This window comes from Hyperoodon ampullatus, assembly GCF_949752795.1.
Source record: "Hyperoodon ampullatus genome assembly, chromosome: 16".
Taxonomy (NCBI): Eukaryota; Metazoa; Chordata; class Mammalia; order Artiodactyla; family Ziphiidae; genus Hyperoodon; species Hyperoodon ampullatus.
In genome coordinates this window covers 45,369,969-45,393,296 of record NC_136929.1, presented here as the reverse complement: position 1 = coordinate 45,393,296, position 23,328 = coordinate 45,369,969, and the positions used below count along the sequence as shown (strand labels likewise).

At 36.9% G+C, this 23,328-nt stretch overlaps 1 protein-coding gene across 1 annotated transcript in view; it reads right to left on the bottom strand.

The window, feature by feature from the left end:
• Positions 1-23,328, bottom strand: part of DIAPH3 (diaphanous related formin 3) — a gene marked incomplete at both ends in the record, with an annotated part of 534,203 nt that overhangs the window by 338,231 nt on the left and 172,644 nt on the right. The window contains 5 exons of the mRNA XM_079721707.1: positions 232-296; positions 3,035-3,153; positions 13,676-13,797; positions 14,634-14,747; positions 15,034-15,144. Of these exons, the coding sequence (XP_079577833.1) occupies positions 232-296; positions 3,035-3,153; positions 13,676-13,797; positions 14,634-14,747; positions 15,034-15,144 (531 nt within the window). The remainder of the gene's footprint in view (positions 1-231; positions 297-3,034; positions 3,154-13,675; positions 13,798-14,633; positions 14,748-15,033; positions 15,145-23,328) is intronic.

Here is a 23,328-nt window from a genome sequence, read left to right as displayed (position 1 = left end):
AATACAACAGTAGAAAAACAAGAAAAGAAGCACAGGGAGGGTCAGAGTAGGGAGTGGGGAGTTTAAATGTTTAAATATAATGGTCCAGGAAGTCCTCCTCAGAGAATGGCATTTGTGCAAATACCTAAAGGAGGTAAAGAAGGAAGTGAGAAGAAGGCACAGAGTCCATGAGGCAGAAGCAGAGCTGCAGGAGCCCCCATATAGTCTTGCAAAGTTAGTCAAATTACTTACTTTCTTGTTAAGTTCTGATACTTTCTCTTCATACTCTTCTAGTTTCACCCGATCTATGCAAATATCTAAAATGGCAATGACAAAATTTTTCTTAAATTCATTGTTACTTTAAAAGTTTAGAAAGAAAAAAATCATAGAGAAAATTAGAAATAGTGTCAGTAATAAAATAAACAAAATGGTGAAACATATAAGTTTGGAATGGAGAAGGATTTTCTAAGCATGATACCAAGGTCACAAAATACAAGGAGAAAGATAAACCCAATTACAATTCTAACCTTGTATTAGGCAAAAGGAGGAGGGAGTTCAACTGTAACATACAATACTGAAAGGTTGCTATCCTCAATTCATAAATATTTTGAAAAAAGTGAGGATAGTCAATACCAACTAGGAAAATGTGCAATAGTAATGAGCAGAAAATTAGGAATAAGAAAATTAAAAATTGCTAAATCGTAAGAACAGATACTTGATTTTCCCTAGCAATATGAAAATATAAAAAGTTTTAATGAGAAATAAGCAAAGATTAAATGATCCCTAATGTTGAGTATTGGAGATAGCACAGGGAATCCTACTCTCCTAAAAACAGTGGAAGTATAATTAAGGAACTTTGCTGATGAGAAACTATGCAATATGTACTAAAACTTAAAATTAATATTTTCTTTCAACCAGTAAGGTATTTCTAGGACTTCGCCTTTAAGCAAGAATATTCATTAAAATATTATGTTAGCAAAAAACTGCAAATAACTTAAATGTCCACCAATAATAGATTGACTAATAAGCTCTGATATGTATCCACATGATGGGATACTTTGCAGGAGAAGTAATTCATATTATGAATGAATTCATTATGGATGTCTCATGAATGTCCTGTATCACTTCTTTCTTTTTTTAATGAAAGTAATAATGAACATGGTTTAAGAAAATATATCACAGAACAAGTTAGGAGAAGCAAAAGTCAACCAAATCATTGCACCCAAAACTCAGTCCCGCTTCCTAAATGCTTCCTCTTACAGCTCTGGTGATTAGCTTCCTAACTCTAAATAAAGTGTGTGCACCATTATTTTCTGATTTAACTATTTAGGACATTATAGATAACTTCCTACTATGAAATAAGAAAACACTGTTTCCCATATAATCCCAATTTTTGATAATTTTACTTTCATTTGGCTGGCTCTGTAGCACTAAATTAATACTTAATCCTCTGATTCCTGTTGCACAGACAGCATCTCTTGAATCCCTCTTTTAATATATGGAGTTATCTGTGCCCTATACTTTCCAGTATCTGCCTCCCCTACTCTCACCTAAGCGTGTAAGTACAGGGGCACTCTCTTCTGTACTTAAGTCTTCTGCATTGTGTCTATAAGTTTATTCTAAACATTTACAATAAATAAACACAATGAACTTATTATAACTATGTAGCATGTTTCACTTATATAGCCAAGAAGTATTCAAAGATTATATAGTATTTCCTTCTCAAGAATTCAATGTCAAAACCTCTCACCTACTCAAGAAAAAATATTCCTAATGTCCAGGTAGAAAAAGTTTTCTCTTCAGACACTATACAGAATCATTCCACATTTTAGTTTGCTACATATTTAGAGCATATTTTTCTTCATTTCTATGTCCCTCCCACCCCCAGGAACTCCTAATTTCTTCTCTCCTGCAGAGAGAAACACGTATTCACTTTATCAGTCTCACTAGTATTATCTACTCCTTTCTCATTCTACACATTCCACACTTCTTCCTGAACTCAAATATTATATGAAGAAAAAACAACTTCGTGCAAATAATAGATATTCCTTTTTAATGCTAAACCAAGATTTGACATATGGTAACTTCTTAAACATTAGTTACAATGTGGAATCGGGTATGATGTCAATGACCATTTTGCACTCTGTTACTTTTAAATCATTTAGACACATCAAGCCCCGGTCATTTGGGAAAGAGTGGTTTGCAGAGTCATGCAGATCCTCCAAATGGTGACACATCTCATCATACAATATCAAAATAACCAGATAGGGTAATACCACCACTGATCTCATCAGAAAAAAATTTAGAACTGCAAAGCTGCCAAGATGATGGTAGCAAGTACAAGTTTTCCAAAACTCAAATATTTACTTGAATATTCCAATTTTACCATTGGTAACATATTCTATCATTTTCATTGAAGTTACAGACACATTTTACTTCATTTTTAGGAAAGTGTGTGCCAAACACTCACATCTGAGTAGCCACAATTTGTATGACGATCCTTTTTTCAAAGTTCAAAAAAAAAAAGCAGGCATTTCAGCTGGCAACTCAGACGATTACACAAGTATTTCCTATTGGACTCTGGTTTGCAGCACAAGTGATTCACACACACAATATATTGAATATTGAATATATTCACACAGAATATTGAAATGATGTGTGTGCAAAGGTAAATATTTAATAAAATTAACATTTTTTTAGCTCTTTATCAAGGACATTCTTAAATAAAAAATGGTACTTTTTTTGTTTCATTTCTTTTGTTTTACTGAGAATAAAGAATCCCATGGCTACAAATACAGTTTGGTGCCACTGCCTTGCTTCACAACAAAGTACCAGCAGTTTTCCCAATATTGCTCTGAAAATATCAACAGAGTAGAAATGGCAAATAACTGTCTCAGTACTGTTATGAAAATAGTTTTGACTATTAGGACCTCCTGAAAAGGTATCCAGGACGCTCTGGAGTCTACAGGTCACACTGTAAGAAACAAAACTCTAGCACTAACCCATGGGTAAGGGACATAAGGTATTTTCATTTAAATAACAGAGAAACACTCACCAACAAACTGACTTAAATCTAAGTCTAGTCTTTTCCGATATGTGAAGTCTGGGTCCATCCCATCTCTATGCAGTACAATCTGGGATACACACTCATCAATTAATTTGAAGTACTGTTGCCTAGAACCAAGGAAAAGAATAAATGTACACTCTATTAGTGTAACTTTACATCAAAACAAAGTATTTCAGTAGCTTGATTTCTACCTTCAATAATATACAATTGTATAGTTTCAAAAGTTGACATATAGATTTAACATGGGAGTGAGAGTAAATACAACTGCCACTTTCCTTCTAATGATTTTAACACATTATATTTTTTATGATCTTTTAGCTATAAATACAGTGTGCTTTAAAGATCATTTTCTTGCAAAAGTCAGAATCTTGACTTAATTAGTAGGCAGTAAGAAAGAGAATATTAAAATGAAGTGATATGTACTTAAAAGCAGTCCTCAGCAGAGATCATCAACCTATCACTGTACCATACTGAAAGAGCTACCATTAATTCATTTTATTAATACAAACCAAAAGATATATTTTCTAAAAAATTATCTGGAAGGTTCTTAAAACCATACAGTTCACTGTTTTTAGAATGTTTGTTATACTGTGAATTATAAACAATATCAAATGAATGTTCCTTACTCAAAAGAAAGCTAGAAAACTTCAGTATAACAATTTTTGTCCAAAATTTAAATTTAATTAAAATCCCCAATTAGGCTTCATGTGTTAGTACAATTAAGTTCAATCCACCTGTGTTAGTAATAAGCTAAAAAACATCCCTTAAAACTCAAGCCAACAAACGTGAAAGAAATATCCAGAAGATTTTACAAAACAAAACCAAAACTACGGTGATAGAGAGAGTGATAGAGAGGGTAGGTAATATTCTAATGAATACAGTCCTCCATCTGAACCACCACTTAGGACTATTTCTTCTCAATGACTTTTTGCACAGTTTTCCTCTCCAACCCCTTCTCACCACGTAGGTGATGATGCCTCCAGCTACTTGAGATTTCCTTCCCTGTATACTATGACCTACTGCCCTGGACCTATTTACCTGGTACCTAATAAACCATCCATTATGCTGAATAAAATTCACTACAGCTTAACATTAGCAAAAAAGACAATGTTCATTAATTGTCATAGAGTAAAAATATTCAAGACATAGTGTTCTTGGATACAAATTAAAGCAAGAAGGTATTATCAATGCTTTCCTCAATTTTCTCAACTTCTTTCAATGAAATAATCTCCCATTCCCTAATATTTTAGCTATAATAACCACATTTACACTTGAGGTACATAAATTGCACACATGTTTCTATCTATCACATTTAAAAACTGAGATGATGTACTCTGTCCCTTTTTTACTCTTCTTTAATGTTATCTTGATGTTGTTTTAATAAAAACATGTCTTAAATTAACACAAGCTATTGTGTATAATTTTTTTAAAAAACATAATGTCATTAAGTGTTTTCTCACTTCCACCACCCTAAATTATGAGCTCATTTATAATGTAGCTGAAAATTCATGCAAAAACTCTTTCAGTAAGGCAATACTAGTAAAGAACAATGTACTTCTGGATTCCAGAGATGTAAATCTAGAAAATAATCTCTATGAGTGATATTGATAAGGTAGTGAATATGTCAAAGGAATATGTAACCAACCTAATTAAGGGATAAACATAAATGTCATTACTTCATTAGTAAAAGTCATTTTTGTTGGAGAATATTTTGAAATCACCTTCACTTTCTCTGCAGTTTTTTTTTTTTTTACCAAATATCAGAAATTATCTCCCATGCACATTCAACTAACATGCTATTTTGCACACAATAAGCCATTAATAATTTGTTACAGAATTGAATTTGATCTTCTATCCACCTTCCAATTATCTTACTGCACTTGATTTTTCTTGGGGACCTTTGATTTACATTCTCCAAATGAGTTCCATTTCAGTAAAATTTCCTTTGGTTCCAGATGTGAAAGTAAGCAAAGATTTTAATTTTCCTATCCACTAATTCTTTTAAATGACAATATTTTGCATTCCACAATGAAAATTAACTTATAAAAAACTTCAAAAGTTGTATTTATTAATGTCAATATTAATTTTTTTTATTTACCAAATTTAATCAGTTATATATATACATATACATATGTTCCCATATCCCCTCCCTTTTGCGTCGCCCTCCCGCCCTCCCTATCCTACCCCTCCAGGCGGTCACAAAGCACCGAGCTGATCTCCCTGTGCAATGCGGCTGCTTCCCACTAGCTATCTACCTTACGTTTGGTAGTGTATATATGTCCATGCCACTCTTTCGCTTTGTCACAGCTTACCCTTCCCACTCCCCATATCCTCAAGTCCATTCTCTAGTAGGTCTGTGTCTTTATTCCTGTCTTACCCCTATGTTCTTCATGACTTTTTTTTTTCTTAAAGTCCATATATATGTGTCAGCATACAGTATTTGTCTTTCTCTTTCTGACTTAATTCACTCTGTATGACAGACTCTAGGTCCATCCACCTCATTACAAATAGCTCAATTTCGTTTCTTTTTATGGCTGAGCAATATTCCATTGTATATATGTGCCACATCTTCTTTACCCATTCATCCGATGATGGACACTTAGGTTGTTTCCATCTCCGGGCTATTGTAAATAGGGCTGCTATGAACATTTTGGTACATGACTCTTTTTGAATTATGGTTTTCTCAGGGTATATGCCCAGTAGTGGGATTGCTGGGTCATATGGTAGTTCTATTTGTAGTTTTTTAAGGAACCTCCATACCGTTCTCCATAGTGGCTGTACCAATTCACATTCCCACCAGCAGTGCAAGAGTGTTCCCTTTTTTCCACACCCTCTCCAGCATTTATTGTTTCTAGATTTTTTGATGATGGCCATTCTGACTGGTGTGAGATGATATCTCATTGTAGTTTTGATTTCCATTTCTCTAAAGAGTAAAGATGTTGAGCATCCTTTCATGTGTTTGTTGGCAGTCTGTATATCTTCTGTGGAGAAATGTCTATTTAGGTCTTCTGCCCATTTTTGGATTGGGTTGTTTGTTTTTTTGTTATTGAGCTGCATGAGCTGCTTATAAATTTTGGAGATTAATCCTTTGTCAGTTGCTTCATTTGCAAATATTTTCTCCCATTCTGAGGGTTGTCTTTTGGTCTTGTTTATGGTTTCCTTTGCTGTGCAAAAGCTTTTAAGTTTCATTAGGTCCCATGTGTTTATTTTTGTCTTTATATCCATTACTCTAGGAGGTGGGTCAAAAAGGATCTTGCTGTGATTTATGTCATAGAGTGCTCTGCCTATGTTTTCCTCTAAGAGTTTGATAGTGTCTGGCCTTACATTTAGGTCTTTAATCCATTTTGAGCTTATTTTTGTTTATGGTGTTAGGGAGTGATCTAATCTCATACTTTTACATATCCCTGTCCAGTTTTCCCAGCACCACTTATTGAAGAGACTGTCCTTTCTCTACTGTACATTCCTGCCTCCTTTATCAAAGATAAGGTGACCATATGTGCGTGGGTTTATCTCTGGGCTTTCTATCCTGTTCCATTGATCTATCTTTCTGTTTTTGTGCCAGTACCACACTGTCTTGATTACTGTAGCCTTGTAGTATAGTCTGAAGTCAGGGAGCCTAATTCCTCCAGTTCTGTTTTTTGTTCTCAAGATTGCTTTGGCTATTCGGGGTCTCTTGTGTTTCCATACAAATTGTGAAATATTTTGCTCAAGTTCTGTGAAAAATGCCAGTGGTAGTTTGATAGGGATTGCATTGAATCTGTAGATTGCTTTGGGTAGTAGAGTCATTTTCACAATGTTGATTCTTCCAATCCAAGAACATGGTACATCTCTCCAACTATTTGTATGATCTTGAATTTCTTTCATCAGTGTCTTATAATTTTCTGCATACAGGTCTTTTGTCTCCTTAGGTAGGTTTATTCCTAGATATTTTATTCTTTTTGTTGCAATGGTAAATGGGAGTGTTTCCTTGATTTCATTTTCAGATTTTTCATCATTAGCATATAGGAATGCCAGAGATTTCTGTGCATTAATTTTGTATCCTGCTACTTTACCAAATTCATTGATTAGCTCTAGTAGTTTTTCGGTAGCATCTTTACGATTCTCTATGTATAGTATCATGTCATCTGCAAACAGTGACAGCTTTACTTCTTCTTTTCCAATTTGGATTCCTTTTATTTCCTTTTCTTCTCTGATTGCTGGGGCTAAAACTTCCAAAACTATGTTGAATAAGACTGGTGAGAGGGTGCAACCTTGTCTTGTTCCTGATCTTAGTGGAAATGGTTTCAGTTTTTCACCATTGAGGACGATGCTGGCTGTGGGTTTGTCATATATGACCTTTATTATGTTGAGGAAAGTTCCCTCTATGCCTACTTTCTGCAGGGTTTTTATCATAATTGCGTGTTGAATTTTGTCGAAAGCTTCCTCTGCATCTATTGAGATGATCATATGGTTTTTCTCCTTCAATTTGTTAATATGGTGTATCACATTGATTGATTTGCGTATATTGAAGAATCCTTGCATTCCTGGAATAAACCCCACTTGATCATGGTGTATGATCCTTTTAATGTGCTGTTGGATTCTGTTTGCTAGTATTTTGTTGAGGATTTTTGCATCTATGTTCATCAGTGATATTGGCCTGTAGTTTTCTTTCTTTGTGACATCCTTGTCTGGTTTTGATATCCAGGTGATGGTGGCCTCGTAGAATGACTTTGGCAGTGTTCCTCCCTCTGCTATATTTTGGAAGAGTTTGAGAAGGATAGGTGTTAGCTCTTCTCTAAATGCTTGATAGAATTCGCCTGTGAAGCCATCTGGTCCTGGGCTTTTGTTTGTTGGAAGATTTTTTATCACAGTTTCAATTTCAGTGCTTGTGATTGGTCTGTTCATATTTTCTATTTCTTCCTGATTCAGTCTTGGCAGCTTGTGCATTTCTAAGAATTTTTCCATTTCTTCCAGGTTGTCCATTTTATTGGCATAGAGTTGCTTGTAATAATCTCTCATGATCTTTTGTATTTCTGCAGTGTCAGTTGTTACTTCTCCGTTTTCATTTCTAATTCTATTGATTTGAGTCTTCTCCCTTTTTTTCTTGATGAGTCTGGCTAATGGTTTATCAATTTTGTTTATCTTCTCAAAGAACCAGCTTTTAGTTTTATTGATCTTTGCTATCGTTTCCTTCATTTCTTTTTCATTTATTTCCGATCTGATTTTTATGATTTCTTTCCTTCTGCTAACTTTGGGATGTTTTTGTTCCTCTTTCTCTAATTGCTTTAGGTGCAAGGTTAGGTTGTTTATTCGAGATGTTTCCTGTTTCTTAAGGTAGGATTGTATAGCTACAAACTTCCCTCTTAGAACTGCTTTTGCTGCATCACTTATGTTTTGGGTCGTCGTGTCTCCACTGTCATTTGTTTCTAGGTATTTTTTAATTTCCTTTTTGATTTCTTCAGTGATCACTTCGTTATTAAGTAGTGTATTGTTTAGCCTCCACGTGTTTGTATTTTTTACAGCTCTTTTCCTGTAATTGATATCTAGTCTCATAGCATTGTGGTCGGAAAAGATACTTGATACAATTTCAATTTTCTTAAATTTACCAAGGCTTGATTTGTGACCCAAGATATGATCTATCCTGGAGAATGTTCCATGTGCACTTGAGAAAAATGTGTATTCTGTTGTTTTTGGATGGAATGTCCTATAAATATCAATTAAGTTCATCTTGTTTAATGTATCATTTAAAGCTTGTGTTTCCTTATTTATTTTCATTTTGGATGATCTGTCCATTGGTGAAAGTGGGGTGTTAAAGTCTCCTACTATGATTGTGTTACTGTGATTTCTCCTTTTATGGCTGTTAGTATTTGCCTTATGTATTGAGGTGCTCCTATGTTGGGTGCATAAATATTTACAATTGTTATATCTTCTTCTTGGATCGATCCCTTGATCATTATGTAGTGTCCTTCTTTGTCTCTTCTAGTAGTCTTTATTTTAAAGTCTATTTTGTCTGATATAAGAATTGCTACTCCAGCTTTCTTTTGGTTTCCATTTGCATGGAATATCTTTTTCCATCCCCTTCCTTTCAGTCTGTATGTGTCTCTAGGTCTGAAGTGGGTCTCTTGTAGACAGCATATATATGGGTCTTGTTTTTGTATCCATTCAGCCAATCTGTGTCTTTTGGTGGGAGCATTTAGTCCATTTACATTTAAGGTAATTATCGATATGTATGTTCCTATTCCCATTTCCTTAATTGTTTTGGGTTCGTTATTGTAGGTCTTTTCCTTCTGTTGTGTTTCTTGCCTAGAGAAGTTCCTTTAGCATTTGTTGTAAAGCTGGTTTGGTGGTGCTGAACTCTTTCAGCTTTTGCTTGTCTGTAAATGTTTTAATTTCTCCATCAAATCTGAATGAGATCCTTGCTGGGTAGAGTAATCTTGGTTGCAGGTTTTTCTCCTTCATCACTTTAATTATGTCCTGCCACTCCCTTCTGGCTTGTAGAGTTGCTGCTGAGAGATCAGCTGTTATCCTGATGGGGATTCCCTTGTGTGTTATTTGTTGTTTTTCCCTTGCTGCTTTTAATATGATTTCTTTGTGTTTAATTTTTGACAGTTTGATTAATATGTGTCTTGGCGTATTTCTCCTATTCTGTATGGGACTCTCTGTGCCTCCTGGACTTGATTAACTATTTCCTTTCCCATATTAGGGAAGTTTTCAACTATAATCTCTTCAAATATTTTCTCAGTCCCTTTCTTTTTCTCTTCTTCTTCTGGAACCCCTATAATTCGAATGTTGGTGCATTTAATGTTGTCCCTGAGGTCTCTGAGACTGTCCTCTGTTCTTTTCATTCTTTTTTCTTTATTTTGCTCTGCAGCAGTTATTTCCACTATTTTATCTTCCACCTCACTTATCCGTTCTTCTGCCTCAGTTATTCTGCTATTGATCCCATCTAGAGTATTTTTCATTTCATTTATTGTGTTTTTAATCGATGCTTGATTCATCTTTAGTTCTTCTAGGTCCTTGTTAACTGTTTCTTGCATTTTGTCTATTCTATTTCCAAGATATTGGATCTTGGAAATAGAATCTTGGATCATCTTTACCATCATTATTCTGAATTCTTTTTCAGGTAGACTGCCTATTACCTCTTCATTTGTTAGGTCTGGTGGGTTTTTATCTTGCTCCTTCTCCTGCTGTGTGTTTTTCTGTCTTCTCATTTTGCTTATGTTACTGTGTTTGGGGTCTCCTTTTTGCAGCCTGCAGGTTCGTAGTTCCCGTTGTTTTTGGTGTCTGTCCCTAGTGGCTAAGGTTGTTTCAGGAGGTTGTGTAGGCTTCCTGGTGGAGGGGACTAGTGCCTGTGTTCTGGTGGATGAGGCTGGATCTTGTCTTTCTGGTGGACAGGTCCACGTCTGGTGGTGTGTTTTGGGGTGTCTGTAGACTTTTTATGATTTTAGGCAGCCTCTCTGCTAATGGGTGGCGTTGTGTTCCTGTCTTGCTAGTTGTTTGGCATAGGGTGTCCAGCACTGTAGCTTGCTGGTCGTTGAGTGAAGCTGGGTGCTGGTGTTGAGATGGAGATCTCTGGAAGATTTTCGCCATTTGATATTATGTGGAGCTGGGAGGTCTCTTGTGGAGCAGTGTCCTGAAGTTGGCTCTCCCACCTCAGAGGCACAGCACTGACTCCTGGCTCCTCAATTTGAGATGATTTGTTGTCTATTCATGTATTCCACAGATGCAGGGTACATCAAGTTGATTGTGGAGCTTTAATCCGCTGCTTCTGAGGCTGCTGGGAGAGATTTCCCTTTCTCTTCTTTGTTCCCACAGCTCCTGGGTCTCAGCTTTGGATTTGGCCCCGCCTCTGCGTGTAGGTCGCCAGAGGGCGTCTGTTCTTCGCTCAGACAGGACAGGGTTAAAGGAGCAGCAGCTTCGGGGACTCTGGCTCACTCAGGCCGGGGGGGAGGGAGGGGCACGGAGTGCGGGGCCAGCCTGCAGCGGCAGAGGCCGGCGTGACGTTGCACCAGCCCGAGGCACGTCGTGTGTTCTCCCAGGGAAGCCGTCTCTGGATCCCGGGACCCCGGCAGTGACGGGCTGTACAGGCTCCCGGAAGGGCGGCGTGGACAGTGACCTGCGCTCGCACACAGGCCTCTTGGCGGCGGCAGCAGCAACCCCAGCGTCCCACGCCCATCTCTGGGCTCCGAGCTTTCAGCCGCGACTCGCGCCCATCTGTGGGGCTCCTTTAAGCAGCGCTCTTAATCCCCTCTCCTCGCGCACCAGGAAACCAAGAGGGAAGAAATAGTCTCTTGCCTCTTCGGCAGCTCCAGAGTTTTCCCGGACTCCCTCCCGGCTAGCTGTGGCGCATTAGCCCCCTTCAGGCTGAGTTCTCGCCGCCAGCCCCAGTCCTCTCCCTGCGCTCTGACCGAAGCCCGAGCCTCAGCTTCCAGCGCCGCCCGCCCCGGCGGGCGAGCAGACAAGCCTCTCGGGCTTGTGAGTGCCGGTCGGCACCGATCCTCTGTGCGGGCATCTCTCCGCTTTGCCCTTCCCAGGTACGTGGGGAATTTCTTGCCTTTTGGGAGGTCTGAGGTCTTCTGCCAGCATTCAGTAGGTGTTCTGTAGGAGTTGTTCCACGTGTAGCTATATTTCTGGTGTATCTTCAATATTAATTTTAAATGTTCATCAGTTAAAAATGTTCAGATAACTGAATATTTCTGAAAGGTGAAATCTAGGTCCATTCGAGATAGTAAAACTGAAAAATGAAGGTAAATGCAAAAGAACAAGATTTATGAATCTTGGACTACACAGCAAAAAGAGTAAATTTACTGTATGTTAATTAAAAGGATGAATATATAATAAAAATATTATGTAAGTGACCACAATTCTGACTCTATCTTGTAATAAATGTATACTCACTATAAGAATCATCAACAACAATAACAGTAATAAATAACTGAGAATTTTGGAACATAGGAAAGAATCAATGGGATCATCTTCACTACAGCAGTCATGGGAAGAATTCTGCCTTCATAGCAACCATATCTGGAACAAAGACCAAGGGCCTCGGGCTTAAAGAGCCAAGAAAGAAGGCAACATAGAGGAGTATCAAACTTAAAAGGTGCTACTCAAAAAATGACCAAACTAGATGAACTTCTATGCCTCACTAATGTCACTTTGGTAATGTTACAATGTAATATTTCTTTAGACTCTTGATTCCACTAAAGTGAAAGGCTCACCTGAGTGTGCCCCACTACAGTTGTGCTTTTTAATCTGTTTTGAAGTTAGACACAACCACATGCTCCCTGGAACACAGATGAAGGGATTAAATAACCCCCTTTGTAACACTGTAGACACATTCAATGCTTCGAAAGCAAACAGCAGTCTTAAATTCTTGGAAATTCAAGTGGCAAAAAATCAGAGGTTGACAGGACCAACCACACAGGTATCAAGAATAGGATGGGGCTACTTTAGAATAAATGGAAGTTCCAAGTTTATTTTTAGGTAAATCTTCAGAAGAGTACATTATTACAATTAGTGGGGTACCTATGATACTTAAAAATATTATTAATCAAGTATTAGTATTTTTTATCTAGCATTTATTAAAGTGGTTAAATATTTAAAGTGTCTTATTTTAATGAAATGTGAGAAAGAAGCAAATGAAGTCTCAAAACAGGTTCCTGAACTCTATTTTAGAATACCACTGGGATTTCCCAATTCTACAAAGGAAAGAGGTAGGATGGATGATCTGTACTCATCTCGAAGAACCTAAAGTTTTACCATGTTTAGACTTTTATTCTATTCACTTGTTAGGTACATCAAAAACCTAAATTGTACCCTCTGACATCACCTAGAGGACACAGCCTGAATGAAACTGTCTAGCAACTCCTCCTACTTGAAATTAGAGTAAGAAAAGACATACTACCCATAGTATTTGAGAATAAAATTTCAGCAAAATTAAATTAAAGGCGACCAAAATAGTTTTATATTCAAAGATCTCAGCTTCCTTCATAAAACAGTAATAAAAGAGTTAAGAGGGTAGAGAGGACATTTATTGAGCATACACCATATGCCAGATATTTGGCTAGGGGTCTCACTCATGTTACCATTTTAATCTTCATAACAATCCAGCCGCTTAAGTGTTACTATCCATATATAACTACAGATAAACATGGATAAACAATTATTTTCTTTAAACAATTTGTTACGCTCAAGATGTCTAGGATATAATCAAACTTGAAAAGTCATTTGTCTAGCTTTCTGATACATTAGCAACATTAAACACAACTGTATTATTAAGGAACTTGCTAGCTACTTAAACACTAATAAAAGTGATGTTTAGTATCTGCCATTCCTATTGCCTAGGGACTAACCAGAAAACGTTATTCATCACGCAGTAAACTAGTAATTTGTTGCTAGTCTGCATTTTTATTCAGCTGAAAAGTTGTAACCAAGAATCTGCTGGAGCTTAGAAAGTAATAGTAATATCATTTTATACCATCTTCTACCTAAATATATGCCCAGAGGAAACAGTGCATTCTATGAATCAATATTATGAAAGAAATACAAAACTTAAAAATATTTGCTTGCCTGAATCAAACATCAGGTGAATTTCACAATTAATAGAATTTTATTAGTGAAAGAAAATATTAGAATATACCTTCCTCTTACCTTATAAAATAATCATTTCGAATCAGCAAAAGATGCTGCAGAATTGAAATGAAATATCCCTCTGCTCTGGTTTCCTTAACTGTGTTCCACACCATGTTGTGAAGATCATTCGCTTCAGTAAACTGATTAAGGAATATGTGGATTTATTTATCCTCTATACCGAACAACTGCAATAATGTGACACGGAATCTGCTCTGTAAGGCTTCGAAAGATTATTGTGTATCTTAACCTAAAATAGGCATCATATACACTCAGCATATAATAAAACACATGTAGTTAGGAATGAGAATAGAGGGAAAACTATGTGCAAATGACAACTTGACCTGACACTTCCTGGCTTCTCCTCCACAATCAACTCCAACCAATATTCCTCTCTTGAGCCAAGATACTGCTGGCAGAAAGAGTAGTGGGGAGCTGGCTGTGAATGAAGTCTTTGGGTTCTGGGGGAGCCCTGACCAAGAGGGCTGGTGCCAGGCATTACCTACCATGGAGCAGCCCCGGTGGAAGACAGAAAGGTGGCAGATCTCTGAACAAGCACAGACATCTGCAGATGCACAGAATTAACAAAGGCCCATATGAGGATACACCCAAGGTACAGGGTAGGAACTAACCAGCAGGCTAAGGGCACCTATTCCTAATGATGAAGGCACTAGGGGGAGGGGAGGTGCCAAACAAAAAGAACAGATTGTACATGTATACATAAAAGGCTTGTCTAAAAAGCATCCATTTGTAGATGGTAACATCCATTTGCATATGCATGTATTCACAAAAACACACATAAACTAACAAAATAAAAAAGGTTTATACAAACATCCTTCTGATTCAATAAAGGTTTGATTTTATATCGTTTATCTAGAAATGGCTTCAGAAGTTTAATATTTTATGGGGTGGGGGCTGTTTAAGGGTTAGCAGTAATTTTACATACTTGATTAGACTTCAGAACAAAAGGATATTCAAGTTCAGCTCTAATATCTTCGAGGCGATGGAAGAACTCAATCAAATCTTCTTCCTTATGCTCGTCAAAGACTTTAAGTTGGATATCCAGGCCATCATTCTTAGTACGTTTTAAATTCTAGAGATATTAAATAGGAATTATAAGGAACAGTTTTGTTTTTAACAATGCAAAAAATTAATGATAAACATAAACAATAAACCAACCATTCAACTTGATTTACAGCATTCAAACACTTAAAGTGTTAAATAATACTCAAACCTTATCATCTATTTCAAAAATAGATTTTACACTCAAGCCTTTTTTCCCACAGATAAATTATTCTTGAAGGTAATTTATCTAAATTTCCCCCTACTCAAGTACTTCTCTAATTTAAATATTAATAAGGAGACTGCAGGGCACTTACTGGCAATATCTCTTTCAATCCACAACGCATAAATTCATTTCTGATGTGAAGCCTGAAGTCCAAATCATCAGGAGATGTAACAAGGGCATTGATAAGCTGCATACATGCTACCTACAATAAATTACACAGCAAGACTTAGACTTGGATTCTGACATTAAAGGAGTAATAGAACTGAAACATCAAGGCTGTGTTCCAAGTATTATCAAATATCTTCCTTCACAGGTGAGTCTATTAAAACGATAATTTGTATGTAAAATATTTTAGTCAATTATAAATTAGACAAGAAATATAGTTTCAGTGGAATTTTTAATTCACTCCAAGCAAAAGTTAAGTTCTTGTCCAAAAATATCATTCCATACACATAAGACGTAAACTGAACACACACTAGTTGAAAAACTATAAATATCCTTAGATAGATCCTATCCTAAAATAGGATAATAAAATAATTTCCCATTCATCAAGAGGAACCCAAAGACTTTAAGTCAACGAGAGTTAAAAAAGGCCTGAAACTAGTTAATGGGGTTGTTATAACCAAAAATTATATCATGAACATTGCACAGCTAATTACTAGAAGTTAACTTATCAGGCAATGGTTCCTACACTTTGACAAAAATTCAGTTTACTGTGTGTTACGCTTATTAAGAAGATATAAAGAAATAACATAGCTAACTAAATGCTTTAGCATATAACTTAAATGATGAAAATTAAAAATCGTTGTATTTTCCCATTCATATTTAACACTCCAACTTTCAACCTGGATCTCCTTTTTTTTAAATCCCTGGCTGAATTATATCTTTCATCATCCAAAATCTATATAATGGAAGCAAAAGATGTTGCTTCTAGAGAAGCAAGGAATTCTTTGCTGTTGTTGATGATGTTATTTTTCTAAGTCCACATTCTACCAAAATCTAACAAGAAAGACCAGCTTACAGATCAATGTGTTTAACCTCATGCTGTTCCCTAAATTGTCCTTTCTCCATCCCTTAAGGCAAGGTTTATATGAATTTAAAATGCCATTTTGGGATTAAGACACCAACAGGGGACTCGGTTCCTGCTGGTTGAAATATATTGTAATTGTTCTATTTGATATCTAAACACTAAAATCTGGCCAGCATGCCTCTACTGTCAAAACTTGAAAGAGAGGGAAAAGGATAACATATTTGAAAGAAAAAAAGAAAAAACTTAAAACGGTGTCTACCTTTCCAGTACACGCTCACTCAGCTGTAACCAGTTCATGTCAGAAAGTCAAGTTTAAAATGCTTTCTTTCCACTTCCTTGCCAGTCATTACCCAATACCCACAAATGTTTTTTTCAGCATTTTAAAAGATCTCAAACAGCATACAAATATTTAAATTAGCATACTAATTTAATTTCTCTACGTTCAGAGAAATTAAATTAGTATTAGTCACCAGGTTTCCAGGAAAAGATGCAAATTATAGACAACTCAAAGAAAGAAGCAAAAATAAACAACATAAAAATTAGCAGCAAATATCACCTAAATGGAAAGTTGATATGTATAGAATAATATTAGCATGAAATTGAGGAGAAAGAAGGGAAAAGAATCATCCAAATTATTCCCAGGAAACGTTTTAAAAGGCAATTTTTCATAAAAGGAAAACTAGGAACTGACTTAAGCTGAAATAATGAATTTAATTCTTTAGGATCCCTTCCCAATTGTAACACTAATTTGCCACTATCATGACCTACAACCACTCTTTGATTAATTTATATCATGTAAACATATGTCTACATACAGTAAAATGTATTGATTTATGTCCTTACAGATAAAAAATTCTATAATCAAGGTAAAGACCAAAGAGTTCCTTCTAGGTTTCTAATACATATATTGAGACATTTAGACCTTTTTTATCACATGATTTCACACTGGTATAGCATACCAGCATAAGTGGGAGCCAATCTGGCATCTATCCCATATAACTCAATTCCTAGAGACAGTAGAAAAGGCTCAGGAACTAAAAAGGTAAAATAGGACATGTTGCCTACCCTAGTGAAGATAAGTAGGCTCAGTAACACAAATATACTATGTACTGTAAGAGATGTGTTCAGTATATGATGAGAATGTGGAGACAGTAAATAAAAACAAGGAAAGCTGAGGAACAGTACTGACTCTTAAGGATTAATAGGGAGACAGCCAGATGAAAAGGAGGACGAAGATGTTTAAAGCAGAGCAATTTACATGTTCAAAGATCTGGGCTCTTTTGCTGAATTACAAGGAATTCAGATTTCCTGAGCAGTTTGTAAGGCAGGAAGTGGGAGAACAGGGGAAGGACTCAATAAAGATGAAGCCAGACAGATGAGGCACAGCTCCATGTGCCGAATCAGAACTTTCTGACTCAGCTGGAAATAGGGGAAATCATAAAGGATTTTTTGCAGGAGCGGCGATAATAGAGGTAATAGATTCAAGTTAAGAAGCTATCATACAAGTAGCTTCGTTGAGCGATAAGGAGGTCTTGAACAACGTTTGAAAAACATTTGATGGCTGGGTGAACATGCGGTTGAGGCAAAAGAAAAGAATTTACAAGTCCTCCCACCTTTGTTGTTCAACTAGATAGGAGGTGGGACCATTAACAGAGACATAAAATGCAAGGAAAGAAACAAATTTCACAGGATAATAGCATAAATCCTGCTTTTAAAATTCTGAGATTGAAATGTACATTAGGAATCATACATTCATTTAAGAAATTAGTTAGTGAATGCTGGAAAGTTAAGAGAAGCTCAAGGAAATAATGAAATTGTGATATTCATCATAAAGAATCAATCACCATGTTCTGTTTGATGTTCCAAAAATGTAGCATATATGATCTCCATTAATTTGCATTAATTATGCCATACTAACAGTTTCAACAGCAGGCAAAAGCTACCTTCCTCTGGAACTGACAAGGGTAAGAAAACAAGAGTTTCTGCCCTCCTGGGAACATCCTAACTTATCTGAAGGTTCTATCTTTGGGCACCAGACCTTCTCTGTTTACTAGCTCATGCATTTCATTCCTTCCAAGCCTGTTAATGATGTCTGCCAAGTACTTCTTGGTGCTAGGGATGCAGCTATGAAATGAAAAAGACAGAAATCACTACTATAGAAAGAGAGGAGGCAAGATTGAATCCACAGTTTGAATTGCCTGGGCAATTCAAAGGCTGACATTTATTAAGCTAGAAAAAAAATCAGCATAAACAGAGGAAACAGGCTTGGGAAGAAAGATCAGGACTTAAGTTTTGGAGATGTTAAGTTGGAAATATTGTCTATTATTGATCCTCATCGAAAAAACTAGAAAAGGAAATTGGATATAGGAGACTCCAGTTGGAGAAAGAGAGTACCACAGCATTTGTATGTAAAAACCAAGATCTTAGATGGAATCACCGAGAGAGTAGTAAAGAGAGAGAGAAGAGGAGGTACAAGAACTGGTTGGGACATTTCAATTGTAGGTTTTGATTTGAAGGTTGAGGAACTGAGTTAAAGAAAAGTAAAAAGCTATCAACGTGGTAGAAGATAAATGAAGAGATTGTGGTGTCCTGGAAGAATGGGAGAAAAGTGTGTCAACAGGGAGAGTGATCAACTGTGTCAAATGCTCTAATAGGTCAAATAGGGTAATTACCACTGCATCTGGCAAATTGGTGACTTGAGGAGAAGTTTCTACAAAGGGACAGAACTGCTGTTGCACATGGAAAACATTTTCCTTCTCACATGTACCATATGCAACGAGTAAATGAAAGCATACAATTAAAATTGGCTCTAAAATATTCTCCTTGCTCCAAATGTACCTTTATACTTTAGAAATACTGCTTATTAACCTTTGGTTTAAACAAGGCTTATAAGTAAGACACATCTTTAGGTATTAGATATGTACTCAGTTCTAATGATTTGGAAAGTAAATGCTGTAAACTCATTTGTTACTCTTGCCCCAATTATCAAAAAGGAGCCTTACATGAGAAAAGGTATTTTTAACATAACTTCTAGCTATAAAGATGTGTCTGCACACACAGGCACGCACATATCCAGCTAGAATTCAGGACAGTTGAGGATTTCCTCAAGAGCAGCAACAGACTGAAAATGTCCTACAAAAGCTGAGACCAGCAAACCCCACATAGCCAAGGATTAGCAAAATAAGCAGCCAAAACAGTAATTACAAATAGTGGGACAAATGTCAGCAATGTTGTAAACTAGAGGGGTAAAGACATATAACAGGGGACAAAGTAGATAAACTGTAAGCAAAAATCTCAAAGATATTCAATATGAGGGATAGAACTTGTCAAAGGCAATCTTAAGAACAAGGCAAATGATCAAAGGAAAATCATTAGAAGTAGAAAGAGGTTAAACAGCAAGACAAAGACACATGCGGGAATTTACATCACTTAATCAGCAAAGCAGCTTTCTGCCCTTGAAGATGAAGTGAGAAGGTTTCTTCGTATGTGAATATGCATCACCTAAAGTTCCTCTAGTACACAATTTACTTTAATGCTGTCTATCACTATGTGCAACACAAACAGGAGAAAAAATAAACACTTTATGCACCTTTAACCTTTGGTTTCCAACCCTTTTCAGACAAACAAGTTTAAGCACAAAATTCCAGGTATACTAACAGCAGTGATGCTTGAGCCTCGAACACAGGCCTGTCCAGGTTTTTCAAAGGCCACCAGCACAGATGCTTTCTCCATGATTATGTGGAAGGAATTGAAAAGGTATCCAACAAACAGCAAAAGCAAGCATTCTTTAGAAAGTTCACACTTGGCCAACATATTCATCCTGAATATAACATGTTTTCACATGTAAAATGATGGCTATACTACACTGAAAACGTATCAGCTTCCTAAGCTAAATTCAGACTGGAAACAAGCACCAGTAAAGTACTTAAATAAAAATTCTGTCAGAATCTGTGAATACTTACTATCTGGGCCTGGAAGACACAGGTCAGACCGCTATTCATCTTCTCTACCCCATAGCAGAAATCATCTGTCTCTCTTTGCACAATCAAATTCTACATTATCAAGTTAAAATGAATAAATGATGCTTATAGAGAAATATCTTGCCTAAACTGCAACTAAAGAAACTCCAAAGAATTTTAAAATCTCATGCGTTAATTCAGAATATAAACTGAAATAGACTACTAAATTATGTAGACAAACACAGAAAGAGTGAAGTATATCAGCATATGTAAAGTCCTATAATTTTGCTTATATTTCCAATTAAATATTCGGTAAATGAACACAGTAAGAGGACAAGTCAGAGCCTGAGGTAACTGCATATATCTCATACAGATGCAGAGAAATAAACTGAAGGATTCAAGAGGCCCTAATTTATATGAACAGGAATAGTTGGATTCAAGACAGAACTTGGATTTTTAAATGTTTATTCAGACACTCCCCCGAGACATCATGAATTTCTTCTGTGTTCTCCCATTTTGTTGAAACTCCTAGTATCGCAATTTTCATATGAAACATTAGCCAGCTATAAGTTCCTGAGTATAAGCTTCTTAAGGACTTAAGCAGTGTATTTCATTCATCTTTATAGTTCTAATATCTAGCAGAACCCTGAATGGCAATCTCTGAATAATTAACTAATTGACTGGTTAATTATGAAACTTTGCAGTTACCTTGAGTCATAAATTAAGTGTATCTTTTTGGTGGTCTATTGTAGCATAAGTGAAAAAATGTATTAGACTCAGAAAATTGGCAGTATACTCTAGGACAAAAATGTTTTTTTTTAGTTTAGTAGGTATGTGCTCCACATGACAATATGAGTTCACGTTAGTATATTATTTTACTGTTTCTTTAATTTTTTATTAGCTTAATGGCATATTATTTACTAGTCCATTTTAATATGTTTACCATTTTGATTCATACAGATACAGCAACCAAACTGCTGCAAACCTCAATAAAAGTAGTGGTAAAAAAAGAGAGGAATTAAAATAAATTGATCTCTGCATCCTTCTGGAATGCCCCAACAGTGATCCTAAAGATAAACGTTCTACTACACTCTGTATCCTTCATTAAATGTGCAAACGACTTACTTGATATTAAAAATAACTCTAGTTAACACTGACTTTTTTGAGGGGGTAGGAGATACTTGAAACAAAAAGAAACAGTAAATCAAGATATGACTATTCATTATAGGAAGACCTTTGTTTGGTCTCGTGCAAAATTAAACTTGGGTACATTTTGAGCATTTAAGGGGTAAGGGAAACAAAACAAACAGAAGCTAATAAACTTGGCTAAATTCAAAAAGGCATTGTAACTTATCCGTTTCAATGTCATATTTGTCGATTATTGCCAAGTAACATATTTCAAAGTACAGAGTACTTTGTAGTACTACTCTGTAGTATCATATGAACCGAAATTAGTGAAGGTTTTGTTCCGTTCACTCAACATCAAGGTACAACAAATGCACACCTTTGTGTACAACACCAGGAGCATCAGGCTGAAGGAAAAGAAGCCAAAAAGGTGACAGAAGGAGGTGCAACAGTCTGCTCTCTGCTGCTAGGCAATTCTCTCTGTGTCTCTGCATGTATTGCAAGTAGAGGTACAGATGGCTTTTCTTCTGCAAGACCTTGACAAGGATGTCTGTATAGCAAACCATCTTGGAAGACAGAGACAGCATATCCCCTCCAGAGCAAAAGGGCAGGCAGACCCACAGCCCATTCTGAAAGATCTGTGTTCTCCAAGCTCCTGTAACACAACCTGCCATTGCAGCCATGTCTTCAGACAGTCCCTCCAAAATAAAGACTGGACTCAATTATTTCCTGAACTGAGAATCCAAAAGTTTATCAGCTGGCTGGGAGGCCTTGTTGAAAGCACTGCCACCTGGTAGCCCCCCAACTGACAGAGATCCCAATTGGGGGTCCCCAACAACTATAAACAACATGTTCCTTCCAGGAACACCATGTGCACCTTCAAAACTATGTATCTTGTGGGGAAGCCAGGCATTAACTTGCCTCTCTCTCCAAAAACACCATGACTTACACCTCAGAGGTGCTCATAAGAGATGCTCAGGTGTGTGAGGAAACAGTACCAGCACACGTACAGCCACAGACAACTGTGGCCATCTCTCCACGCCCAGGTCAACTTTAGTTATTCTGGGGAGTTTCCTGGAGAGAACACTGATCACTACATACGTGCACCTGCAGACAGTTATCCCTACGATGAGTCACCAAATTAGAACAGATGATACGAAATGTGTCCCTGGTTTTAGCTGAAGTAATCAGTGACACTGCGTCAGCCCTACAAGGCACTCAGGTCAGCTTTAACTCACTGGCAGGGTTGTTACAGATGAAAGAGTTGCCCCAGATGGCCTCCTTGCTGAACAAAGGGAAGTCTGTGCAATCATTAATACCTCAGGCCGAGTGAAAGAGCAACAGAAGAAGATAAGAAAGCCTCCTGGTGTCCTAAGATAGACCCTGACGGTTTAGGGGATTTGTTCAGCTGATGGGATCTGGGACCTGGAAGGCATGCCTGAGGTCAGTACTGCAGGGCAGCCTCAACCTGCTGCTTGAAGCACTGCTGACCAGCAGGCTTAATTAAATACTCTAGGAGACAAATGGAATGGATCTCATCGCAACCTGTATCATGCTGTCCATGATAGCAGACTTGGATTCTCTAAGCTCAGGGTGTCGTCCCTATAACACAACCCACTGAAACTGGAAACTGGGGTTGACAAAGCTGATACTTAAGCTACTGCTATGGCTGTGGGTAACTGAAGTCCTTTGTTTTTGACCTAGGAGTTTGTGTCTTTTGACAGCAGCACCCATACAAGTGTGGCAGACTAACACGGTAGTTTACAAGTGGCATAAAACCACAGATCCTTTGTGTTCTTGACACTCCAGGAGTCCAGGAAGACACCATAGGAAGGGAAGGTACAGCGTGCCATCACTGAGGACACAGATGCAGAGGAAAAGTCAAATAGCCAACCCCCAAAACTCCAGGATTCCCACACTTTGATTCCTTTCCTGACAAAAATCTACCCCAATTCCATCAGCCCTATGCCCAACAACATGGGTTTGAACAAACTCTTTAGGATCTAGATAATGCTTCTGACACTCTAGCAAAGTATGGCTCTAACAAGAGAAAAAAGAAGACACACATAGAAAGAAAATAATAATAATAAGAGGATAGAAATGAAAATAACGATGAAAATCAAAGTGTGACGGATACTAGAGATTGGTGCACTCACATTATTCCAACCCTCTTCTAAGGAAGACCCAGACAACACAAGGAACTAATCACACACATGAAGACTGGACCCTATCAGAATCAGAGGTAGTCACGTTATCTTCATCATTATTATTA